The sequence below is a fragment of the Misgurnus anguillicaudatus genome, chromosome 19 (assembly GCF_027580225.2).
Source record: "Misgurnus anguillicaudatus chromosome 19, ASM2758022v2, whole genome shotgun sequence".
NCBI classification, from domain to species: Eukaryota; Metazoa; Chordata; class Actinopteri; order Cypriniformes; family Cobitidae; genus Misgurnus; species Misgurnus anguillicaudatus.
This window is the reverse complement of record NC_073355.2, coordinates 28,562,537-28,584,726: the sequence shown is the minus strand read 5'-3', so window position 1 is coordinate 28,584,726 and position 22,190 is coordinate 28,562,537. Positions and strand designations below refer to the sequence as shown.

Sequence of the window (22,190 nt, the reverse complement as noted above, 5' to 3'; positions counted from 1 at the left end):
CAGAACTGGACAGAGAAAGATAACCTCACAAAGCACTGCGAGGATTCGAAGCGTAAAGTGCCAGTAAAATATTTTCCGAGGAATTTTCTCAGTGCGGGGGAATGTGGAATAATTTCCTCACCCACCATTGATCCATCGAGGACTTTTTGTTTAATTATGCTTTCGAAATAAGCACAAAGAAAGGTGCGCTAGCCTACTACATTTACATGCTGAATATTTGATATTGCCTTTCGGAAAAACTCGGGACCGTTGCCAGGACCACAAACCCAGCTAGATACTTAACCTAGCTAAAAGTAGAGGGATATTTTGCGTTCCTTTCTCAAACAATTCTGGGCTCTGTGCCAGGTAAATAAATAAATAAATAAATCTTGTGTGTGCGACTGTACAGTATGTGTGTGTGTGCGCGTGTGTATAGCATGCATACGCCTGACAGTTTACATAGCGTGCCATCTGTGCCGCATTCTTCTCACTGGCAAAAGACTCCAACATGGAGAAAAAAACAACAACAAATACAAAAAAGGCTTCCAGTTAAGCTTTTTTTTGCTAACGAAGGATTCATTAATGGTTGTTTATTATAACACACGCACACGTTTTGCAGCGTTGTTGCACAGGAACAAAAATAAAAATCAGGCAATTGTGAAAAAAGAATAAATTGGTTTGCTCACAACGGAGCACAAAAAAGTTGCAAGCTCATTTTGCTAAGACGTTCCTACATATAACTGCACAACAGCTTAAAGGTACAAAAGAGGGGGTTTCCTGCGCTCCTCGCCAAAAATTAAAACCATGACAGCCCAGCAATCAGATAACCGTCCCTCAGATGCCATTTTTAAAACAAGCTATTTTCAGCATAGCAACACTACCAGGACACAGCAGATGCCTGAGCCTTTACTATTATGCACGAGCCCACAACCATCTCTACACTCCTAAAGCCACACCAGAGGGGTCGTGGAGGGGGCGCTCGGTGTGGCGTCTACCCTCTTGTAAGCGTGCCAGCCAGACGGCCCAGTCCTCGTGTGCCATCATCAGCTTTCCCCTAAGGAGAGACAGGCCTAGATGAGGATGGCTATGCCAGAATCTTCTCTCTTGGGATCACATGGGGGGGAGGAGGGTCAATGAAGCGAGACAAGAGTCAGAGCGGCGAGCCGACACACTGTGCTGACATCTACACAGATTAGTCAAACAGTGTCAGAAAGGAGATGAGCTCACACACACGCAGAGCATGTCTGGCTGATGTATTGGATATTCACAATATATATGCAATGATTTCCCTGGCAATATATCATTTTGTGTAACATTACTGCAGTGTTTTAATGCGCTTTTTATTTGCCCATTAGGTTTCAGACGGGCGCGCCTATAGAATAGTTTTACAATCCTTTCTTTAAGTATGAGATTTTTTAACATTATTACTTAAGTTCTTTCATTTTCATGAATCATTTCAAGCTGTTTCTGTGTTTGATTCTTAGGAAACACATGTGATGAAATGTATACCTTGAATGCATGGTATGTTGCTGCTTTGGATAAATGCATAAATGTTGATGTAAAATTTTTTACAGAATTAATTCAAAGTCTGACACGATGATTCATTTGACTCATCACAAAATAAATATAATTGAGGATGGAAAAGCAGCTAAAAAGCCACCTCCGTCGAAAATGAGATAATGATGTTAACTGAATGCTCTCAGCTCATATTATATGTGACCAGTGCTGGCAAACTGAGTCTGAATTAGCAAATTTTCAAAAATGAGTTGTTATATTTTGACATTTTCTATTGAAAAACTTGAAACGGTGTATGATTCGTTGAATCTTAGAACAAATGACAGAGCTACACCTGTTTGAAGTTGACAGAGTCAGTAAAGTCAATGTTGAGAAAAATCGAGTTAAAGATTTTCAAAAGCAAAATAACCACATCCATACACCTTAAAATACTAATAAAACTAATAGATTTGGCACACAAAGTCAAAAACAATATAAGAAAAAAAAATATTATATTCAACTTTTTTCTTTCTTTTATTGTTTGATTGACATTGAGACAGACAGCTTTAAAGGATTAGTCCATTTTCTTAAAAGAAAAATCCAGATAATTTACTCACCACCATGTCATCCAAAATGTTGATGTCTTTCTTTGTTCAGTCAAGAAGAAGTTATGTTTTTTGAGGAAACATTCCAGGATTTTTCTCATTTTAATGGACTTTAATGGACCCAAACACTTAACACAACACTTAATTTTTTTTAAACAGAATTTTAAAAGACTCTAAACGATTCCAAACGAGGCATATGGGTCTTATATAGCAAAACGATTGTAGAAAAATAAAAAATATGCACTTTTAAACCACAACTTCTCGTCTATCTTCGGTCCTGTAACGCGCCAGCGCAACCTCACACAATACGTTATCACGTCAAGAGGTCACGGATGACGTATGTGAAACTACGCCCCAGTGTTTACAAGTGTTGAGAAAAAGGACCGTTCCGACGTTGTTGTATGTGGAATGATACTAATTAATGTCTTTGAGTCAGTTTATTGTTTAAAATGGTCCGCAAATGTGTGTTTCATATATGTAATACGTGACCTTTCTACGTCACTACGCAATTACGTGAGGTCGCGCTGGCACTTCACAGGACTGGAGAGAGACGAGAAGTTGTGGTTTAAAAGATTTTTGTAGCCAAAAATGACAATCGTTTCGCTAGATAAGACCCTTATGCCTCGTTTGGGATCGTTTTGAGTCCTTTGAAACTCCGCTAAAAAATCTGTTAAGTGTTGAGTTAAGTGTTAAGTGTTGGGTTCCATCAAAGTCCACCAAAATGAGAAAAATCCTGCAATGTTTTCCTCAAAAAAACATAATTTCTTCTCGACTGAACAAAGAAAGACATCAACATTTTGGATGACATGGTGGTGAGTAAATTATCTGGATTTTTCTTTTAAGAAAATTGACTAATCCTTTAAGATGTACTGTAAGGCAAGGATCTAATATAATGTTACACAAAATATATTTTCCCCAACAGTTAACCAAACATTAACTTAATACATAACAGATTACATCTGTGTGAATTCTGTGTATGTGTGTATTACTCGGGGTCACATGCTTGCGTGTCTGTGTATGTGTGTCTGTGCATGCTTCAGATCTGTCAGTCAGCGCAAGGTAGCCGTTTTCAAGTCTTGTCACTCTTAATAACTCTTTTAACATCAAGCAAGTCATGCACTTATTTTACAATTCCTACATATTTTAAAACCAAAACAAAAATGTCATGCGCACGTGGATGGTCACGCATCTTTGTACTAGATGAAGCATTCAGGATGGTACACCTCTCAGAAAATTTTCAAATAAAAATCATTTTAGATGTTTAATGACTATTTAGAGCATTGGGATCGGTAGATGAGGGTTTAAATGTACTTATTTTATGAAAACCTCAATTTCGACCAAAATCGACATTTATACTTTCTTTTGCCTCTAGCTGAAAATTCGACAGTGCACATTCCGACTCATTTTACCAGCGCGGGTCAAATATGTTCAGCAAATACTTTTGCTTCAAATCCGCTTATTTCTGGCCTCAGGACATTCAGAAATACCGGTTTGTTGGAAGTCTTATGCTAATTTACATGAAAACATATCAGACGCACTTAGAGCGTTTTGCATCTGAGTTCTTCAATTATTAAATATCTCTTTAAGCCAAGTCAAAGCAAATACATATAACCTAACACCGTTCAAAAGTTTTAAAACACGTGACTGAAATGTTTCTCATCATCTTAAAAATATTTTAATATGAACATGCATTAAAAAGTTTGAAATTACTTTTGTAAACAAAAATCTAATTGTGCCAATCAATTTCTTTCATTAGAAAATTACAATTTTAACATATTTTTGACATGAATGACTTGGACCAAGAGCCCATAATAGCTGGAAATTCATTCAAGCTTCCCAATGTGCACATTCAGAAAAAAATGTCAAAATATGTACCCCAGCTGTCAATGGGGCGGTACCCTTTCAAAATGTACAGCTTTGGACCTAAAGAGTTCATATGAATACCTCAAAGGTATATATTGGTACCAATTTACCAAATGCATACTTATTTGTACACATTTATACAATTTTTAAAGGGTGCTGCCCCACTGACACCTGGGATACATATTTTGACAATTTTTTATAACCATGTGAGATCTCAACAAGCTGCTTGATAATATTTGATGAGTACGATTTAGCAAAAAAAAAGAAAAAATTGGATGCTTTAATTCACATACTTGCCATAGTTACATGTGCGTCATTTTATAGTTTTGATGAGTTTACTATTATGAAAAAAAGAGTAATTGTTTCAAAACTTTTAAATGGCAGTGTAGGGGAGAGCAGGGCACAAATAACTCTTTTTAGCTTTAGCTCTATTATTAAAAAAATTATTAGATTAATTTTTTTTACACAATCAACACACACATCTCTGTATCAAATGAACACTTAAAGTTTGTCTGTGGGACCTACTGTTATCGTACAGTTACACCGAAAGTGACAGGAGTGCAAACGTTACAACTTACCCCAAACAGAGGGTTTGCTAGAAACTTTGTTTAAACAAGTTAAATTCTTTCTATATATACTAAAGGTGGATATTGTTTATATATTTGTCTATAATAGATAGATATCCACACATTCATCCACAGAAATTCACTTCCATGCCTCTAAAACACTCTTTGTTCAAAATCTTAATGAAAACATATCAAAACTTTTCACAAATTTTCAAAAGATCATCTTCTGACAGTAAGACCAAAATCACAGATTGCTTGCCCCTTTATAAATATGTAAAGTAGCCGTGTTACAATTAACCCCGTGTTACAGTAGTTTGTTCCACACTCCCCCTACAGATAAAAAAAACTGTAATTGTTTTTTGTTTTATCACTCAGTACCAACAATGATCACAGGAATTGACTGCACACAATCATACCAGCAAAGAGAAGCAACTATTCAGTAATAGTTGCTTCTCTTTGCTGGTATGATAAACCTTCCTGTGAAGGATCTGATTGGTTATCACCAACACAAAGAAAACAACATCCAAGAAAACATCCAAACGGGGGATATACTGTATCAGTGTCTAGGCCTATTTTGCTTGCAGATGAAGTATCACTTGTGAGGAATGACTTGGATCTAAAAACAGCAGCAGCCAGATGAGATCATAGCTTTGGACGTCTGTAAAGTTTAGTTTTTTCTCCATAACACGCGCTCGGAAAGTGAGGGAATTCAGGGAAAGAGATATAGAAAGATGGAGTCAGAGAGAAGCAGGGGAGAAAATAATGGCTTTTCCAGATGTGGTTTTGCTCCCTTTAGCTCTGGCACTAAAAAAGAAATGTGAAGAGTAAGGTAGAGCAAGCAAAGAAAATCTAGCCACCATCTGCACAAAAACTCAAAACTATTTCCCACAAAATAAAACAAGGGAAACTCTTTAAACATTTATACCTGTCCAGCAAACAGTCTAACTGTCAGGTATTAAGGGATATTGTCTCTTAAAAATAAAGCATGGGAGCTCTTTGCGCTTTCAGAGAGTTTTGAAAGACCCCATGTGAAAATTCTGTCATATTTTACACAGTGGCCACATCTGTTAAGCTCCCAAAAGCACAGAAAATAAAGCACTGTAAAAGTATCATAAAACTAGACCGTTTGATTTATGAGCTTTCTAAAATCGTACAGAAGCTTTGTGTGAGCAAAAAACTAAATGTAAGTTCTTATTCACTGATAATCTGAACATTTAATGGTGCTGCAGAAAACACACACACACGAACCAATGCTTTTTATCATCAGCAATAGATTTGCTTGGTGTGAGGAAGATTTCTAAATAATACATTTCATTCTGTTTCTAATAGGGGTGACCCCGAAAAGTCGAAGATTCGATGCATCGATAGGAGAAGCCGGATTCGACTACCAATCTCACAGTCGAATCGTCGCAGATGTGTTATGAAATGAGGATCATTCAATTTTGGCCGTATATGGGTGCACATTATCTGATTTCACATATAACAGCTTTCTCCCAATATATTAATATACAGCATATAATGCTGCAAATAATATGTGAAGTAGCAGCTTTCAATAAATATTTTTAAAATGCGTTAATAAATCCAACAAATCACTGTGACAGGGCTACATGTCCATAAGAGGTTTAATAAACCATTGCCTCTTTGTTTCTACATTTAAAAGACAAAGCTGGCAATTCTGGCTATAGACGGTTTCAGCGTTAACAACATAAACAAGCGACGTCCGTGGTCAACACGTAACTTCCGGTAAACTCCGCTAAGAATAAATACAACAAAGTACTTTAAACGTAGTTTATTTATATAACAAGCAAAAAAACAACACGTAGGTTGCCTAGGAAACCAAAACATTTGTTATTATCGAAGAGGTATTTGTTCAAGAGTTCAGTTTAGCAAATAGTCAGACCATTAAAAAACTGAAACCGGAAGTGAAGGTCGGACCAGACACGTATTGCGTCACCGCACGTGCGTCCGATAAAGCGTTCTATACTTTCATTCTTTTAATAATTTCTTTATTTTATTTCATTTATAAATCACTCTGGGTTATCTGATTTAACTATTTGGCTTGTGTTTTGTTTCCGTGCACTTCAGGCATTTTGCACATATTTGTTCTGCACCTTGTAACTTCTGACCTTATTTTATTAATTTTTATTTATTTATTATAAACATGAATTCGGATCTAATTTAAGTCCGTAAATTTTGGATTGCTTTTCGATCTTGCGCTATTGCGTGTTGGCCATGCTTGTGCTTGCAATTTAGCCGAACGGGCTAGGTGCTCTGCGTCTCATATTTAGGAGTTCATCAAACTAAACATTAAAACGAATGTTTTTGACAGGTATAAGTTTTAAAATGTATTTAAAACAGAGTGGTTATCTTGTCAAAAGTTAAACTACAAAACAGGTAAGCCGTTTCTTTAAATTTCAGTAATGAAACGGAAAATATCTGCACTGAACCTATATTTATGCCTGACATGACTGTCTTTCTTGTGATTCAATATTATAGTCTGTGTTCGCTTTCAAATGATAAAAAAGAGATTCCTGAAATAAATAATATAAGAATCATTAGGTGTTTCTCTGAATAGAGATGATCAAAGTCAAAGTAAGCAAGCAGATATTTCTTTGCTATAAATAATAAAGCTTAGTGTCTGTAAAATCATTAATTTCAGTATTTTTCTTGTTATAAATTAACGTTTAATGAATTGTATATAAAGCTTAGTTTTTATCATTTACAGTAACAATCACAAATTACATGTCATGTCTTTTTGGTCATGACTGCTTTGATGCGCTAAATCTCCAAATTAAATAAAATAGCAGAATTGTAGGCGAGGTTTCCAAGGCAGGATCACATTTGTTATTTTTTAGGTTTAGTTATCAAAATGTTTTTTTTTGTGTGATGTTCTGCAGATCGTGGCTTTAAAATGTTATGAGGAATGATTAAACAAATGTTTATGTTGCCTTAGATTTTAAATGCATCATCAGTTTTGTCTTCGTTCATCAACTGAAAGACAGTTTTGGTCACTTTAAAAGTTAAAAAGTTTTGAAAATAAAAGTTACCGATTTGTACCTGGTCTGGTCCCCTCCCAACCCATGCACACACACATAGATGATTCGACTATCGGTCGACTATAGAAAGATTCGACAATTCTGATTCGAATATGTAAATCCTTAGTCGAGGACACCCCTACTTTCTAACATAACCCTAAACATATAGAATATGAGTCTTATGGACTACTTTTGTGGTTTATTGTGGCTATTTTTGCAGCGTGACAAACATTGTCACCACAAACTGTGTTTGTTTATATAAAAAGATTTCTGCAATGATTCTTCAAAAACAGTTTTGTTCCACAGTAAAAATAACATCATACGATCGGTTTGGATCGGCATGAAGATAAGTAAACAATGGTTATTATTGGGTAAAGTATCCATTTATTAAACCAAATTTCACAGCAGCTTCAGTTACTACAGTATGCAGAATTACACAGAATCCCTCTGTTACAAAATAGAAACCCCTATGAAATTATTTCAAAAGCCATAACGGACCAACCGAGCACACCAACCTTAAATCTGTGGGAACACTTTGTACTCCGAGTTGCTGAAATAACACAAAAACGGTCAATTATTCATGGAGATGCCGTAAAACGTATGAAATATAAAGGCGGGCTGTAGCACTGATGTCTCTAAAGGGCAGATCACGCAGGGCACCTCAATCCACCACACAATCCCAAAAACCTGAACCGTGACGAGCAATGCCATCAAGGAGAGTCAGAGATGAAGAGAGAGAGAGAGAGAGAGGAAGAGAGAGAGAAGTGTGCTTACTGTGGCTGTGCCGGATACTGCCTGTACGCTGGTGTCTGGCCCGCTGGGCTCGCTGTGCGTCTGCGCAGAGGTATACATGTTCAGCGTGTGCTCTGCCACAGGGGTCTGACCCGGGTAGTCTGGAGTTTGGTGGGGGTGGGACGCCGTGTACTCAGCAGGAATGCCGTTCTGGGGGGGAGCGAACTGTGCAGATGGGAAAGGCTGGGCCATGGTTTCTGGGGGTGCTGGGGCGTCCTGATTACCCTGAAAAAAGCAAACGGCGACATGTTAGTGGTACTGAAAGCAGAGGTGCTTAAGGTGTGGTAGTCAGTGAATAATTGGTATGCCAATTGGCTAAGTAATAAAAAAATAACAAAATAAATAAAATCTTGATGCAATACTAATATTAAACAAAAATGGGCCAAAACACAACACTGGTCTTGGCGTGTTGGTAAATGATAAAATGATCGGTTAGCAATTTATGATGTGTTGGTTATAAGTAACCTAAATTTGGTGTTTTTCCCAAATAAATTTTACCTTTAAATAATGTCTGTAAAATTATTTCAGTGATAGAACACTGGACTTTTAACTGGACAAATTGTACTGTTGCTCCAACCTGAGCAGCCTCCTAGCTGCTACAAGCACACTCTGAAAGTGGCAGTGGAGGGTAGGAAACACAGCCCCGCCCCATCCCCCTGCCTGCAGAAGAGTGTCTGATACCAGGCACTGTTGCGCTTTTCAACCACATGGGGGAGCTGTAAGTCATTTTTACATGGAAACTACATAGTGTTGCTTTAAGGTGTCACTGGTTCGCCACTTGACCGTGTTTGAGAAGCACTGGCGTAAAGGAAGCTGTACAATATGAGCTCCGCACATACAAGACGGTACATCGTGCATCAGTCATGCCCTGTGTTAAGGCCATTAGCAAAGTAAATGCTCAGCTTTAGACTCAAGTTCACCAAGACAGCTGGGCCAATTAAATTACAGTGTTAGCATGCACCGGACCAGCAACAAATGAACAAGCACACCCACGGACAAATGCATTCGGTACACAACACGCATCAGACCTTTATCTCAAGAACAGCTTTCTTATTTGATCAGGATCAATTCATCCACCTCCCAGAACCCAGATTATCCACTTATGCGTCTAGATGTGTCTCCACCCTGCTTACACGCCACCGAGGGCACGCACCGAATCAACACTAAACCTTCGCTATGCATGCTGCACTCGAGAAAAGGATGCTAAACTGATGCTCGGCAATGACAGATTAGCAGAAAGAAAACACACGCAACAGGGTTCGTTCGCATGATGCACGGCAGTAGAGATAATGGAGAAATTTAATGAATGAAAATTACATTTATAATGAAGTGGAGTGCAATATATGAGAAACAATTGAGATATTAACTGAGATTTTCCAAAAGGGGGAGAAACTCTCACACTGCCTGCCTGCCTGCAGGTGTCACATAGGCAAATATCCCACAAGCTTTTTATGTCTATACTAACTGTACTATTATGCATTTACTGTAAAGCTACTTTGCAACAATGCAAAACTGAATAAAGTGCTAGAGAAATAAATCTGAATCGAATGTTTTCCCACCACATCCTCTGACCATAATGTCACGCCAGACAGAAACACTTGCCACGCTCTAAAAATGTCTGGGTTATTTTCAACCCATGCTGGGTAAACATCAGACAGAATACACAGCTGGGTTAAAATTGACCCAATGCTGGGTTGTTTAACCCAACTGCTGGGTTAAATAAAACAACTGCATGGTTCCATAAGAACACTCAACATTGAGTCACTTCCAACCCGGCATTCGGTCCAATTCACCAGCATGGGCCAAAAATAAACCAGACATCCCCGGAGTGTACGTTCAAAATACTAAGAAAACCCCAAAAGGGAGGTCCACGGCTCTATCCATCGTTAAGTTGAATGAGAAAAGACAGTCAGGGGAAAGCGGCAACTTGCTACTCTGTAAAAGGGACCTTGTAAAAAATCCCTGCTGTTCCTTAAGCAGATGTTATACACATCACGCTGTTTCCCATTAACACCATCAGCAGTTCGCGTTGAACATTGATATTCAACAGCGGGCACACCATGCCATAATTAGACTATCATTTGATCAGAAGTGCTAAACTCTTTATGCACAAGTGTCAAAGACACTAAGAGGAGGGTGTGGTGGGACTGGCGTAAAGAAAGACGGAGGGGCCGTAAAGGCGAGACGTGCGGTGTGAGAAGCCAAAGTCGCTGAAAGTCTATATCTGTGGTCACTGTGGTCCTGAAGTTGCTTGTAAAATAGCTGTTGGAAGAAAAAGCAACGGCAGAAAGTCAGGCTTAGCTAAACGCGTTGGCCTCCACCCTAATGAGAACCACATTTGGAGGACTGAAATATGTTTTACGTGGCAGTGTGCTGGATTCATCACTTCACTATGCACGGCTTCCAGGCAAATGCCTGCAAAACAAACACGGCTATAAAAAACACCTCTGTGTTTTGCGACAATTTGAGAGGATAATTTCGCACGCAACAATAAGGGGTGCTCCTCCCTCGCTTCGTAGGCGAGAAGTTGTGCTATATTTCGCACACGGGGGGCATGCACGACACGCGCGCGAAGGAATCCGACTTGCGGGTCACGATGAGTTTAAACACACACTATTGCTTTCACATTAAGACACGTGGGGCACAATACAGCTAAATCTGCAAAAATTGGGTTCGTACAGTAGCGCACAGCCAAGTAAAATGTTTGAAGAGAAGTGCATATGACAGATCCAGCCTATTTAAATTACTGTGACTGCCGAATTTAGGAGTTTAGCCACCAACACCAGTCTGAAATGGAGAAACGAGAATGAGGCAGACAGAGAGAGAAACGTGTGAAAAGAGAGACAGAAAGCAAAACAGCTGCTGATAAGGCAGCCTGCAAAAGAGTTGCTGAAGGGCTACCTCTCTTCAAACCGCTCTCTCTCTCTCTCTCTCTCTCTCTCTCACACACACACACACACCACCCATTTTACTGTGCAGCCACAGCACAAAAGGAAGACGGGCAAAAATGCAGCAATGCGCTTGGTAAGCAGAATAACAGGGAAAAATACCTGTTCCACCATCTTGCTCCCCTTTTCCTCCATTAACTAAGCAGCTGTCTTAGTCCCAAACCCTGCAGCATCTGCCCAAAGCAAGCATCAATTATGGATGAGGGCGTGTGTTCAGCGCCGTGTGTAGGGAGAGAGTGAGTGAGTGAGTGTGTGAGTATGTGAGTGGGAGGGGTGGAGAAGGAGGAGGGAGCTAATGGAAGAGAAAGCTGGCCTCCAAAATTTCTCTCTCTCCCTCTCTGTCGGTAAGTAAAGGGCGGCCCTCTGAAGTGTTGGGGATTCTGTTCGCCGAGCATGAAAACTAAATTTAATTTCGAGTTGTGATTTAGATCGTACAATGATGTGAAAGCGGAGACTGGTAACTGTCTGTGAGCGTTCAGCTGGAGGGATTGTGTTGTATGCTTTTACTATGGATTTAAAGAGCTCTGCTTGTAAAGGAATCCAAGAATATGGGGATAGACAAAAGTGGCTGTATTACAATAATATACATTGAATACGTCATTTATGTTTTCTTTTACATACAATTATTTTATATAAAGTAGAGAACATTTGGTGAAAATATCACCTTGGTTTCTTTAATACTGACTGAGTAAGGCCGTGTCAAAGATTTTATGAATTTTGTTCTAAAATCAAATTTTTTAGTTTCCAATTTAAAAGGGAAATTTCACTAGACTTTTATAAGATGTCAAATAGGTATTTGGTGATTTGGTGGTAAGATGATCTCTGTACTAAATAGCAGTGCTGTAGTTGATTAAGGGGCACTATTATCCCCTTCTGACATCACAAGGGGAGCCCAATTTCAACTACCTATTTTTTCACATGCTTACAGAGAATTGTTTATAAAACTAAGTTACTGGGTTGATCTTTTTTATATTTTCTAGGTTGGTAGAAGCAATAGGGGACCCAATTATAGCACTTGAACATGGAAAAAGTCAGATTTCCATGATATGTCCCCTTTAAAATCAAGCTTACATCTAACGCTGCATCAATGCTGAAATTCTCCCATTTTAATAATATATGACACATGTATAGGAAAATTCTTCAAGTTTTGTAAAACAGGTTTATTTATATTTTGTACATGTCCAAAAAGCAAGAAAAACATTAAAATCATTATACCGGGTTGCAGGCTAAATACGTGCTTCATGTCATATTCGGACACTGAAATCATCATGCACCAGCATCCAACATTTTTTCGACACGTAGCAGCTTTAAAATGTATTTAAAATAGGGTGGCTATCTTGTCAGAAGTTGAGCTACAAAACATAAGCTGTTCCTGAATTTTGCACATGACACGAAAAATATTTGCACTGAAATAAGCTAACCGCTTAAAGTCACAATATATATGCCTTGTCCTGCACTGACCTGACTCTCGCTCATGTGATTTAATATAATGGTCTGTTTTCACTTATTAATGATAGAAAAGAGATTCCTGAAACAAATGATATAAGTATAAGAGTTTTTTTGTGATTGTTGCGAGCAAAAATCTTTGATCTTGCGGCACGTTTTCTTAAAAAATGGGATGAAATATGCGGGATATTTATAAAATTTTATGCGATAAAATAGCGGGAACTTGCAAAAATTGCGGGAACTTGCAAAAACTGTTTTTAGCTTTTGCAGTTTCTCAATGATGTTCACGTCACATAATCATGTCATTTCATAACGTTCCCATGGCAACAGGGGACATGGCTGCGTTTATGTGAGGTAAATGCAAAATTTTTCAACTTTCTGCTAAGATATATGTGATTTTTGCTACGAAAATGTGGAGATTATGAAATCATGTAAGCCCCGCATATTTTGCGCACAGAAATCTGCAGTTTATGCTGCGAAAGTGCGGCGTATTTGAAAAAATGCACCCCCCGCATAAATATGCGGACTTTGGCTGATTATGCGTTAAGTTATGTGATCTGTAAAGTGAACACAGAGACGATGAAAGTCAATGTTTTATCGAGCCAGGTTCTGTTTTTTTTTGCGCAGAACAATAAAGCGTAGTGTTAATAAAATCATTAATTTCAGTATTTTTATGTAAAAAAAAAAGTTCAAGTATTGTATACAGTATTAACTGCTTAGTTTTTAAAGGTCACATTCTTCCTGATCCCATTTTTCAAACTTTAGTTAGTGTGTAATGTTGCTGTTAGAGCATAAATAATACCTGCAAAATGATAAAGCTCAAAGTTCACTGCCGGGCGATATATTTTTCTTTAACATAAGTCCCTTTTCAAAGCATACAGCGAATGGTCGGTTTGGATTTCAGCCCTCTACTTCCTGGTTAAATGACGGGAATAGAAGAGTTTTGGACTAAACTCCACCCACAGGAATACGTCAGTGGCCAGCTACAGTTCTGCTAAGCTAAGCTGCTATCGAATCACAACACACTAAACAAACTACACAATCAAAACTCGATACGTATTTCTGAAGAAGGGCTTTCATAGGACAAGAAAGACATCAGCCTGTTTTGAGGACAGTGAAAACAACACGTTTTTTACACATGAAACATGAAGACATCTTGACCCTCTAAATTCTCAAAATTATATTACGCATCTTTAGCTGGGGTTTCACAGGTGGGGTTACATATTAAGATTAGACACAAGACAAAAATAGTGATTAGGAAAAATTTTTGCAGTGTGCTGGAAAGTTGGAAGTTACTCTGAGAGGCAAACCGGATCAAGATCCACTGTCCTTGTTCTTTCAAACACACAGTGACTTGCACAGCAAAATCCTGGGCCAACTCTTTTAATAAAAGGAAAACGGCTGAGGCAAGGCCTCCTTCAGGTCCTGCTGGGTCCGCCCTTTCTTTGCTATAGATTTTACAGTTCGATCAACCTTCACCTTTGTGTTCTCCTCTCACTCAATGGAGGATTCTCTCCACAGGCGCTCCTTGTGTGTGTCGATGTGTTTGTGAGTATGCATACTAGTAAGAGAGAATGTTTAAAGAACAGCGTGCTGCCTCTATACTCCAGACAGTCAGCTGGCTTCTCTCCAGGTCTATGGAGTGCCACTTCAGCTGGACGCACTGTTAGCTTAAAGGACAGGCCGTTCCCCAACAGGACACGCTCAAAGACCTAGACAGGACCTGAGGACCTTGCCGTATCTAAGCTACTTTTTGTTCAAGAAGAGGGCTTACCTCTGTGTCTCACACCTATCTTTTATTCCAAGCATGTTTGCTATTTGCACCCGGTGAGCATTACCCAACACTTCTGGAGGAGTTTTAGCATTTGGTGAGCGCGTGACAACTTGGAAGCAGACATCAAATCGCACCCCTGTCTCAGAGTAAACAAATTAATAATGCAGGAGGTTTTGTACAGCATGAGTGTGAACTATTTTAAAAGTAACCCATTTCCCAGCAGGAGGCTACATTTTAAAGATGCAAACCCAGAGAACTTAAGGCCCAGCAAACAGCATTTTAGCTAAATTTTCAAGAGTGAAATAGCAAGGCGGTGAACGAGTTAACCAGCTCTCCGCTTCTGTCGGACCCCTTGCTGTGCGGCCATAGAGGTTCGCCGTAGCCCCGAGTTAATGGGCGAGTTGGCGGATGAGCCGAGCGTCAGGCGACCTCGCCTTGTTTCCCATTATCATATTAGCCGGCATTAGCGGCTTTCATCTGCCGCCGCTCAGCCTTGTGCCTGCGTAAGCATGCCATGCAAATGAAGATGTAAAGAGGAATCAGTTCATCAATCACATTCGCAAGGGGATAGTGTGTGCAGAAAGAGGATTAGCCGCGCAGTCCCCGAACCCCACGCAGGTCTCCCTCCTGTCACACGGCGTCTTTAATTAAACATCTTAAAACACTCACCAATAGCACTTCCTGCATAGTGGGGCCACACTTGGCATTTGTCACACGGCAAACAACATCTCACCGCTCTGTGTCTCAACAGCGTAAGACGAACTCCTTTACTAATCCTCCTCAAGAAGCCATCTCCATCTGTGCCACCTTAATGAGCTAAATCATCACCTGATGGGAAATCAGACATCCCGTCATGACAGCGACGGCTCTTATAACACCCCTCTCTCGGTCTTTTGAAAGCCAACAAAGGACCGCTAAGGGGAATGATTTTATTTTCAGGTCAAGTGATTTTGGAGAGAATGACAATGAAGAGATGTGGCCTGGCTGTAAGTTACCAGGCAATGGAGTGTATCCCCAAGCAGTTTAATTAGAATTAAAGGCTGATCTGGATTACGTGGTGCACTTTGACGGACACAAATCCTTCAAGTCGATACCAATAACAGAAGAAATCTCGGTAGGATCACTAGAACAGCTGGGATGTCGAATTGATGCCGCCATAGAGATAGGATACGGCCACCACTGAGGGTCTCAAAGCACAAACTGCTCATCTGCAATTCCAGATGAGTTCCTGCTACATAATGCGGGACCAGGTTGAGCACATAGTGAATACTAAGACAGCTGAGCACCTGACCGAGCCCACATTTCATTACTTAAAAAAAATTGAATCCTTCTCTAAAGATTCCATGAATTCGCTTGTTTTCTGTCACACATTGAAATATTTCCAACACTTAGGGGAGAGCGGGAGCGAAAGTAGCATTTTCCCGAAAAATTTAATTTTGAAAGATAATGATATATTTTTGCTGTGGCCAATAACTCACAAGTGTGGTCTATCAATACCAGGTGGAATTTTGTAAAAATGTAAAACGACTTCAGTATAATTTTACTTTAAACATAAGTAGTGATTTGTTACTTTCGACACGACCTGCAGGGACGAAAGTAACACAACAAAACAAGATAGATTTTTTTGTGTTACACTTGTTTTTTTAAATATAAATGGATATGAACTTGCTAATATGTAACTGCAAACATATTTTGTAATTTATCTTTGTAAAAAATTAGGAAATTACATTTTCATTTTAAATTTCTCTTTTATCAAATGTTTCAAAAGAAACCAACAGTACAAACTTAAATTGTTAAGAATAAAACATTTTTCAACAGTTTGAACACTATGTAAATGAAATCAAATTAGAATAATATAAATTTTTAACATATACAACAGTATTAATCATAAGTAGTAATCATACGCTAATATGATTTTGTTTTTCTCCAAGGGTTTTTTCCTCCTAGGACTTCTTTTGTTTCCCCGGCTAAAAAGCCTGGGTTTTTCTTCTCCTAGGGGTTTTTTTAACCCGGGGAGGCAGCCTTCTTGGGCTTAACTTAGCCTCTTCTAGATGTTACATTAGTAATACGCTCGCTTATAATGTTGAGTCATAGCCGCAGCAAATTTAACTGCTTATGCTATTGTGTATTGTGTTGTGCTATCTGTCGTTTTTCTGTGCTTTTCACTGCTTCTATTAATGTAAAGCTGCTTTGAAACAATTAACTACTGTGAAAAGTGCTATATAAATAGAATTGAATTGAATATTAGCAGCGGGACAAAAGTAACAAGTGTTACTTTCGACCCGACAGAATCTCCTCACATTTAAACCCGATTTACTTTTATTTTGAAAAACTCTGAGAGGTCAAACTTCAGTATGTGTTACTGCACCAAATAACCTGTAGATTGATCAGTATTGTAACACATGAAACCAGAATAACAACGCGTTATAAGAACGAAATGACCGTTTTAGGAATTTACTTATCATGGTTGAAAACCCCTTTCTGGATCTACACGTGGAAAACGGTGAGTAAATAACGCAATATTTGTCAGCACTGTCAGGGGTTGTGTGCCTAAGATGCTGTTGTAGTTTGGGATACAAATTATCAGGGCTCAGAGAAAATCGCTTTGTTACTTTCGTCCCGCGTTACTTTTGCCCCGGTTCTCCCCTACATAAAAAACACATTTTATTCCCCACGAGTTTCACATGGGAATTACATGGGATACACAGGAAAACATTCCAAAACCATGTTTTACAAATGAGTGCGTGTGAAAATGGTGCATGTGTAAAAATCAATTGGCTTTTCTGTAAATGTATTGAAACCAGAATTTGTTTTTAAAATATCTTTAATATTTCTCTCTTTTTTTTAAAAAAAGAGACTGTATTTTAAAAATGCATATCTGCATAAAATAGCTTATATAGATGTATGCTAACATGTACAAATAGACATAAAGCCACCAAAATCCAATTTTGAATTTTTTTTTACACACCTCAAATGATGAATAATAATTATTTTCACTGCAAATCATTCATGTAATGCTCTACACGTTTGCTGACACATAATAACAGACCTGAGCTTAAGAAAGTATGATGCACTCCCTGAGAACGTCCGAGTGTAAATATTATGTTTACCGTTTTTAGAGTCCACACGTACAATTTTCTTTGTTGGCTCTCTGACGAGTACAGGCTTTTGTTCTGAACTGTAAAGGCTTTGGCTACCCAAGCACACGCAGCTCGAAACCACATGCAACCATTTTGTGAGTTGAGAATACCAATTTGAGGCATGGTTTTACTGACAGGCTTGCTTGGTTTTAACAGTATTGGATGATGTTTTTATAGTCAGTGAGATGCAATAATAAGATCTCAATAGCTGGCTTGCATGAGAGCCTGAAGTGGGCGTATTTTGAACACAAAGCCATGCAATCATAACCCAGTTCCTTTTCCCTGTTGAACTCTTTTGGCTTGCATATCGCGAGCCTCTCTGAGTACACAATGTGTGCCGTATGAAGAGGGAGTAAAAATGACTCCATGTCTGCACCCTTAGAATTTCGAACGAGGACTACTACCTAGACCTAGATATAATGACACGAATATTGGACGGTACATCACCTCCTGGTCCATACAGTGCAAGGGATACAAAACTTGCATTTACTTTTATCATAGAAGCAAGCTAAATGTCCGTTTTTAAATCATTTTAATTTCCCTATATTAGTTATTTCCTATATAGTTGGAAATAGGTCTGAGGTGATCTCTAGTTTTTATATACTGATCCATTCACCTCTCTCTCTCTCTCTCTCTCTCTCTAATTTCTGGAATCATATCATGAATCAACAGGATGGATAGACTTATAATACAATAATGATTACACCTAAGCAAGCACTCAAGGTATGCACATTGCATATATCCAGACTGCTGCAGGCACGCTTGACCCTTCTGATCAGATACATACTGAAAGTACAACAGCAAGGCTTGGTAGAATAAGATGGCAGGTATGTATTGGAGAACAGAGTCCCCCGCAGCTGTTTTCTTCCTGCCAGCTTTCCTCTGATACACATCAGTCCTGGCCAGCATGTTCCAGCCTTGGCCCTGCTACAGATGAGGAGCGCATATACATTGCCAGATCACAAACCCATAGCTTTCCCTTCACCACTCCACTGGAACAAATCTGCTTTCTATTCCATGTCGCAAATCTCATGTTCTAGTAGGGTTGAACTTGGAGGGGTTCAGCCGCCTGTGTCGGCGTTGCTTTTTTGGTCTCTCATTTTCTATGGGTCTCTTGCTTTTCCTGAACCCAATAAGCTGCCTGCGGAGGCAGCATTTTAAGGCTTCTAAGGCTATTGCAAAAGGTACGGAAACATAATTATGCCTCTTAAAGGATTACTCCACTTTCTTGAAAAAAGAACAATAACTATTTTTAGTTTTAGATATTTACTCACCCCCATGTCCCCAACAGTTTATGGTTTAAATGCAGTTTAAAATTGCAGTTTCAACGCAGATTCAAATGTCTAAACGACCCCAAACGAGGCATAAGGGTCTTATTTAGCAAAACGATTGACATTTTTGGCAATAAAAATACAAAATATATACTTTGTAACAGCAACTTCTTGTCTTGCACTAGCCGTGTGAAGCGCCAGCGCGACCTCACGTAATGCGTCATCACGTCGAAAGGTCACATATGCAAAACTACCGCCCCAGTGTTTACAAGTGTGGAGAAAGAGGACTTTTCCGACGTTGTTGTATGTGGAATGATACTATTTAATGTCTTTGTGTCAGTTTATTGTTTAAAATTGTCCGCAAATGTAAAAACATTTGTGACGCTTGACCTTTCGATGTGCTTGCACATTAATACGCACACGGCTGGTGCAAGATAAGAAGTTGTGGTTTAAAAGTGCATATTTTTTATTTTTTCTTGCCAAAAATGACAATCGTTTCACTAGATGAGACCCTAAGGCCTCATTTGAGATTGTTTAGAGTCCTTTGAAGCTGCGTTAAAACTGCAATTTTAAACTGCATTAAAACTGTAAAGTTTGGGGTCCAAAAAAGTCTAATAAATTGAGAAAATTCCTGGAATGTTTTCCTCAAAAAAACTTAATTTCTTCTCGACTGAACATAGAAAGACATCAACATTTTGGATAACATGGGGGTGAGTAAAATATCTGGATTTTTTTTTTTTTAAGAAAGTTTAGTAATCCTTGAAGATACTTAAACAACTTATCAAGTAACATCTTATGTATCCCAGAATAAACACATTTATTATTTTGTCCAATATTTGCATGTATTATTTTTTATAATTGTGAAATATTTATATAAATGTGTGACCTTGTCTGTGAAATTTCAGACATTTACTGTTTTCTATATAAAATCATCTTACATAATCTAAAGATCATTCTGTGAAAATATGACCTTGATATCTTTAATATTAACCGAGTAAGATTGAAATCAATGTGAAATCAAAGATATGAATCAAACTTTGATGCTCTTAATCTCAAAATTAGATTAAAACTTTAAACTGAATTTCACAGATATGGTCACAATTGGTCACTTACAAGGTTCCTTACCATACAAGGCAGCTATGCATCAATTGGGGCAGCTGTTGAAAACAAGCTTCTTACTCAAAATACCCCCAATTTCAGTGTTTTCCCCACTCTCCCATAGCCTACACCCCCACCACTGCTGCCTCTTGCAGCTCGGCCCAGCACGCCCACTAAACATTGGCACTGTTGCTAATAAGCCTAGGTCATTACTGTGCCATGTTTGGGGCTAATTTTCTAATCAGAGAGTCAGGGTCACCACCCAGAACCCTCCCTGTGCTGAGAAGTTGTACCAATTCCTCCTGCAACACACATACACACACATCTAAAAAATGCTTAGGCTCCCATGTGCTGTAATTATATGTGGTGGATGTCATGTGGGTGAAAAGAGAAAGCATGGCAGGCACAGGCACTCAGCAGCAGGGTCCTGGCCATATGGAGACAGCCTGGAAACTGTCAAATTCGCTTAATAGACGTTATCCTGTGGGACTCGGGGAAAACAGGTTCATATGGAATAAACACAGCTTTTTCATTTAAGATGTGAATCACTTCTCAACTATCTTTTCTAATGTGCTTCTTTTGCCAGTTTCAAAGGAGTCTCATAAAGGAAACCTCCATCACAACGATTTTAAAAGTTTTTTGCAATGTCATTATGCGGTATCAAAACTGTACATTCTAGTCTAAGCAAGTTTGCTTAATCAGTTCAGCATGTTGGCACTAAATATACTTGGCACAAACTTTTATATTTAAGTCAATATAAATACAGCAACGCAAATGCAGGCTGACTCTGGGGTTATCTAAACAAACAACAACAATCTTAATTACAAGTTTGCGCTACTGCTGTGCTTTAAGCGCTTGTTGATAATTGTATTAGGATATCTTTAACAATCGTCTCACTTTGCCTTTGAAAGTATTATATACTTGTTTTTTTCATGTCTTCATTATGTTTTAGTGATTGTTCAGTTGATCCGACCAACATCAATGACTTATTACGATGTGGAATGACATTGTTTTGATTTTTCTTCTGTAAATGTCGACAAGCAGTAGCTAGCGGCTAACACACTTTAGCCTGTGATCGCGTCGCAGTCATCTTCCTTTGAATATAATAAGGCACAAATGGGAGGAAACGGCAGTAAAAAACGACAAACAAAATCATTTCTCAGCAACTTTTTGCAAATGTTTTACATAAGATGCAAAGTGCATTAAAACTATAGATTTTTGTTATCAGTATGTGTCAAACCCATGACTTTCAGTTAAAGGCGGGGTCCATGATCTTTGAACCCAATGTTGACATTTGAAATCCCCTAAACAAACACGCCCCTACCCCAATAGAATCCGGACCTTCTGTTGAAAGACCCGCCCCAACATACGCAACCCAGGCAATGATGTTGGTTAGTAAACACGCCCCTTACTGCTGATTGGCTACAAGTGTGTTTTGGTAGTCGTCCCGACTCTCTCTCCAAAGTGTTTTTCAGATATCGTACACTCTGCTTTTAACTCTTTCCCCACCATTGATGAGATATCTCATCAATCAAAAGAAAATGCTTCCCCGCCAATGACGAGTATTTCCGTCTTTCCGCAATACCGCTATTATCCACTAGGTGACGCCCTTCCGCAACTTTTTAAACCCGGAAGTATTGCCCTATGGCAAGCAGCTGCATGTCCGTGTTTGTTTTAAAGATCGCTCTGAATGGGATCTCTATGAAAAGTCAGTCACAAAAATTGAATTATCTTTGCTTTTTGCTCAAAATGTGGAGTTTTTGCAGAAACCTACCCATATTCAAAAGCTGATTACAAAAGAAATACTGAAGGTAGGATGAAACAGGGTTTTTTTTTTGAAAGCAGAGGGTCTGTTCTTTCAATTGGTATATTGTATGTTTATATATTTGAAGAAGAACATTTTCTAGAAGGCATTAAACTTTTGTGAAAATCATGAAAAACGCTGGCGCTGGCTGGCAACTTTTTTTAAAACTGCTGGCGGTGAAAGAGTTAAGCTTGGTTAAGATCAGTTAAGCTACTCTCCTGGATTACCTTTTTGAGTACAATTATTATTATTATTATTATTTAGTCCAATTTAAAGAGTTTTATTAAACATTTACTATTAGTTTTATTATTTTCACACAAAACATAAGGGTAAAATTTACGAATATGATGCATTTTTTTTTTTTGACTGCGCCTA

General features: G+C 38.6%; 1 protein-coding gene across 18 annotated transcripts in view; it reads right to left on the bottom strand.

The window, feature by feature from the left end:
• The window catches only part of rbfox1 (RNA binding fox-1 homolog 1), a 330,856-nt gene that overhangs the window by 51,346 nt on the left and 257,320 nt on the right, over positions 1 to 22,190 (bottom strand). For 17 of the 18 annotated variants that reach the window (XR_012359261.1, XR_008641739.2, XM_073857354.1 and 14 more), the window contains one exon: positions 8,317 to 8,559. Coding sequence is in view for 16 of the 18 variants with exons in the window: in XM_073857354.1 (XP_073713455.1) it covers positions 8,317 to 8,559 (243 nt within the window). In the remaining 2 variants the exon portion in view is untranslated. Of the gene's footprint in view, positions 1 to 8,316; positions 8,560 to 11,384; positions 11,542 to 22,190 lie in introns of those variants that run through there. The other variant, XM_055194139.2, reaches the window with a different exon arrangement.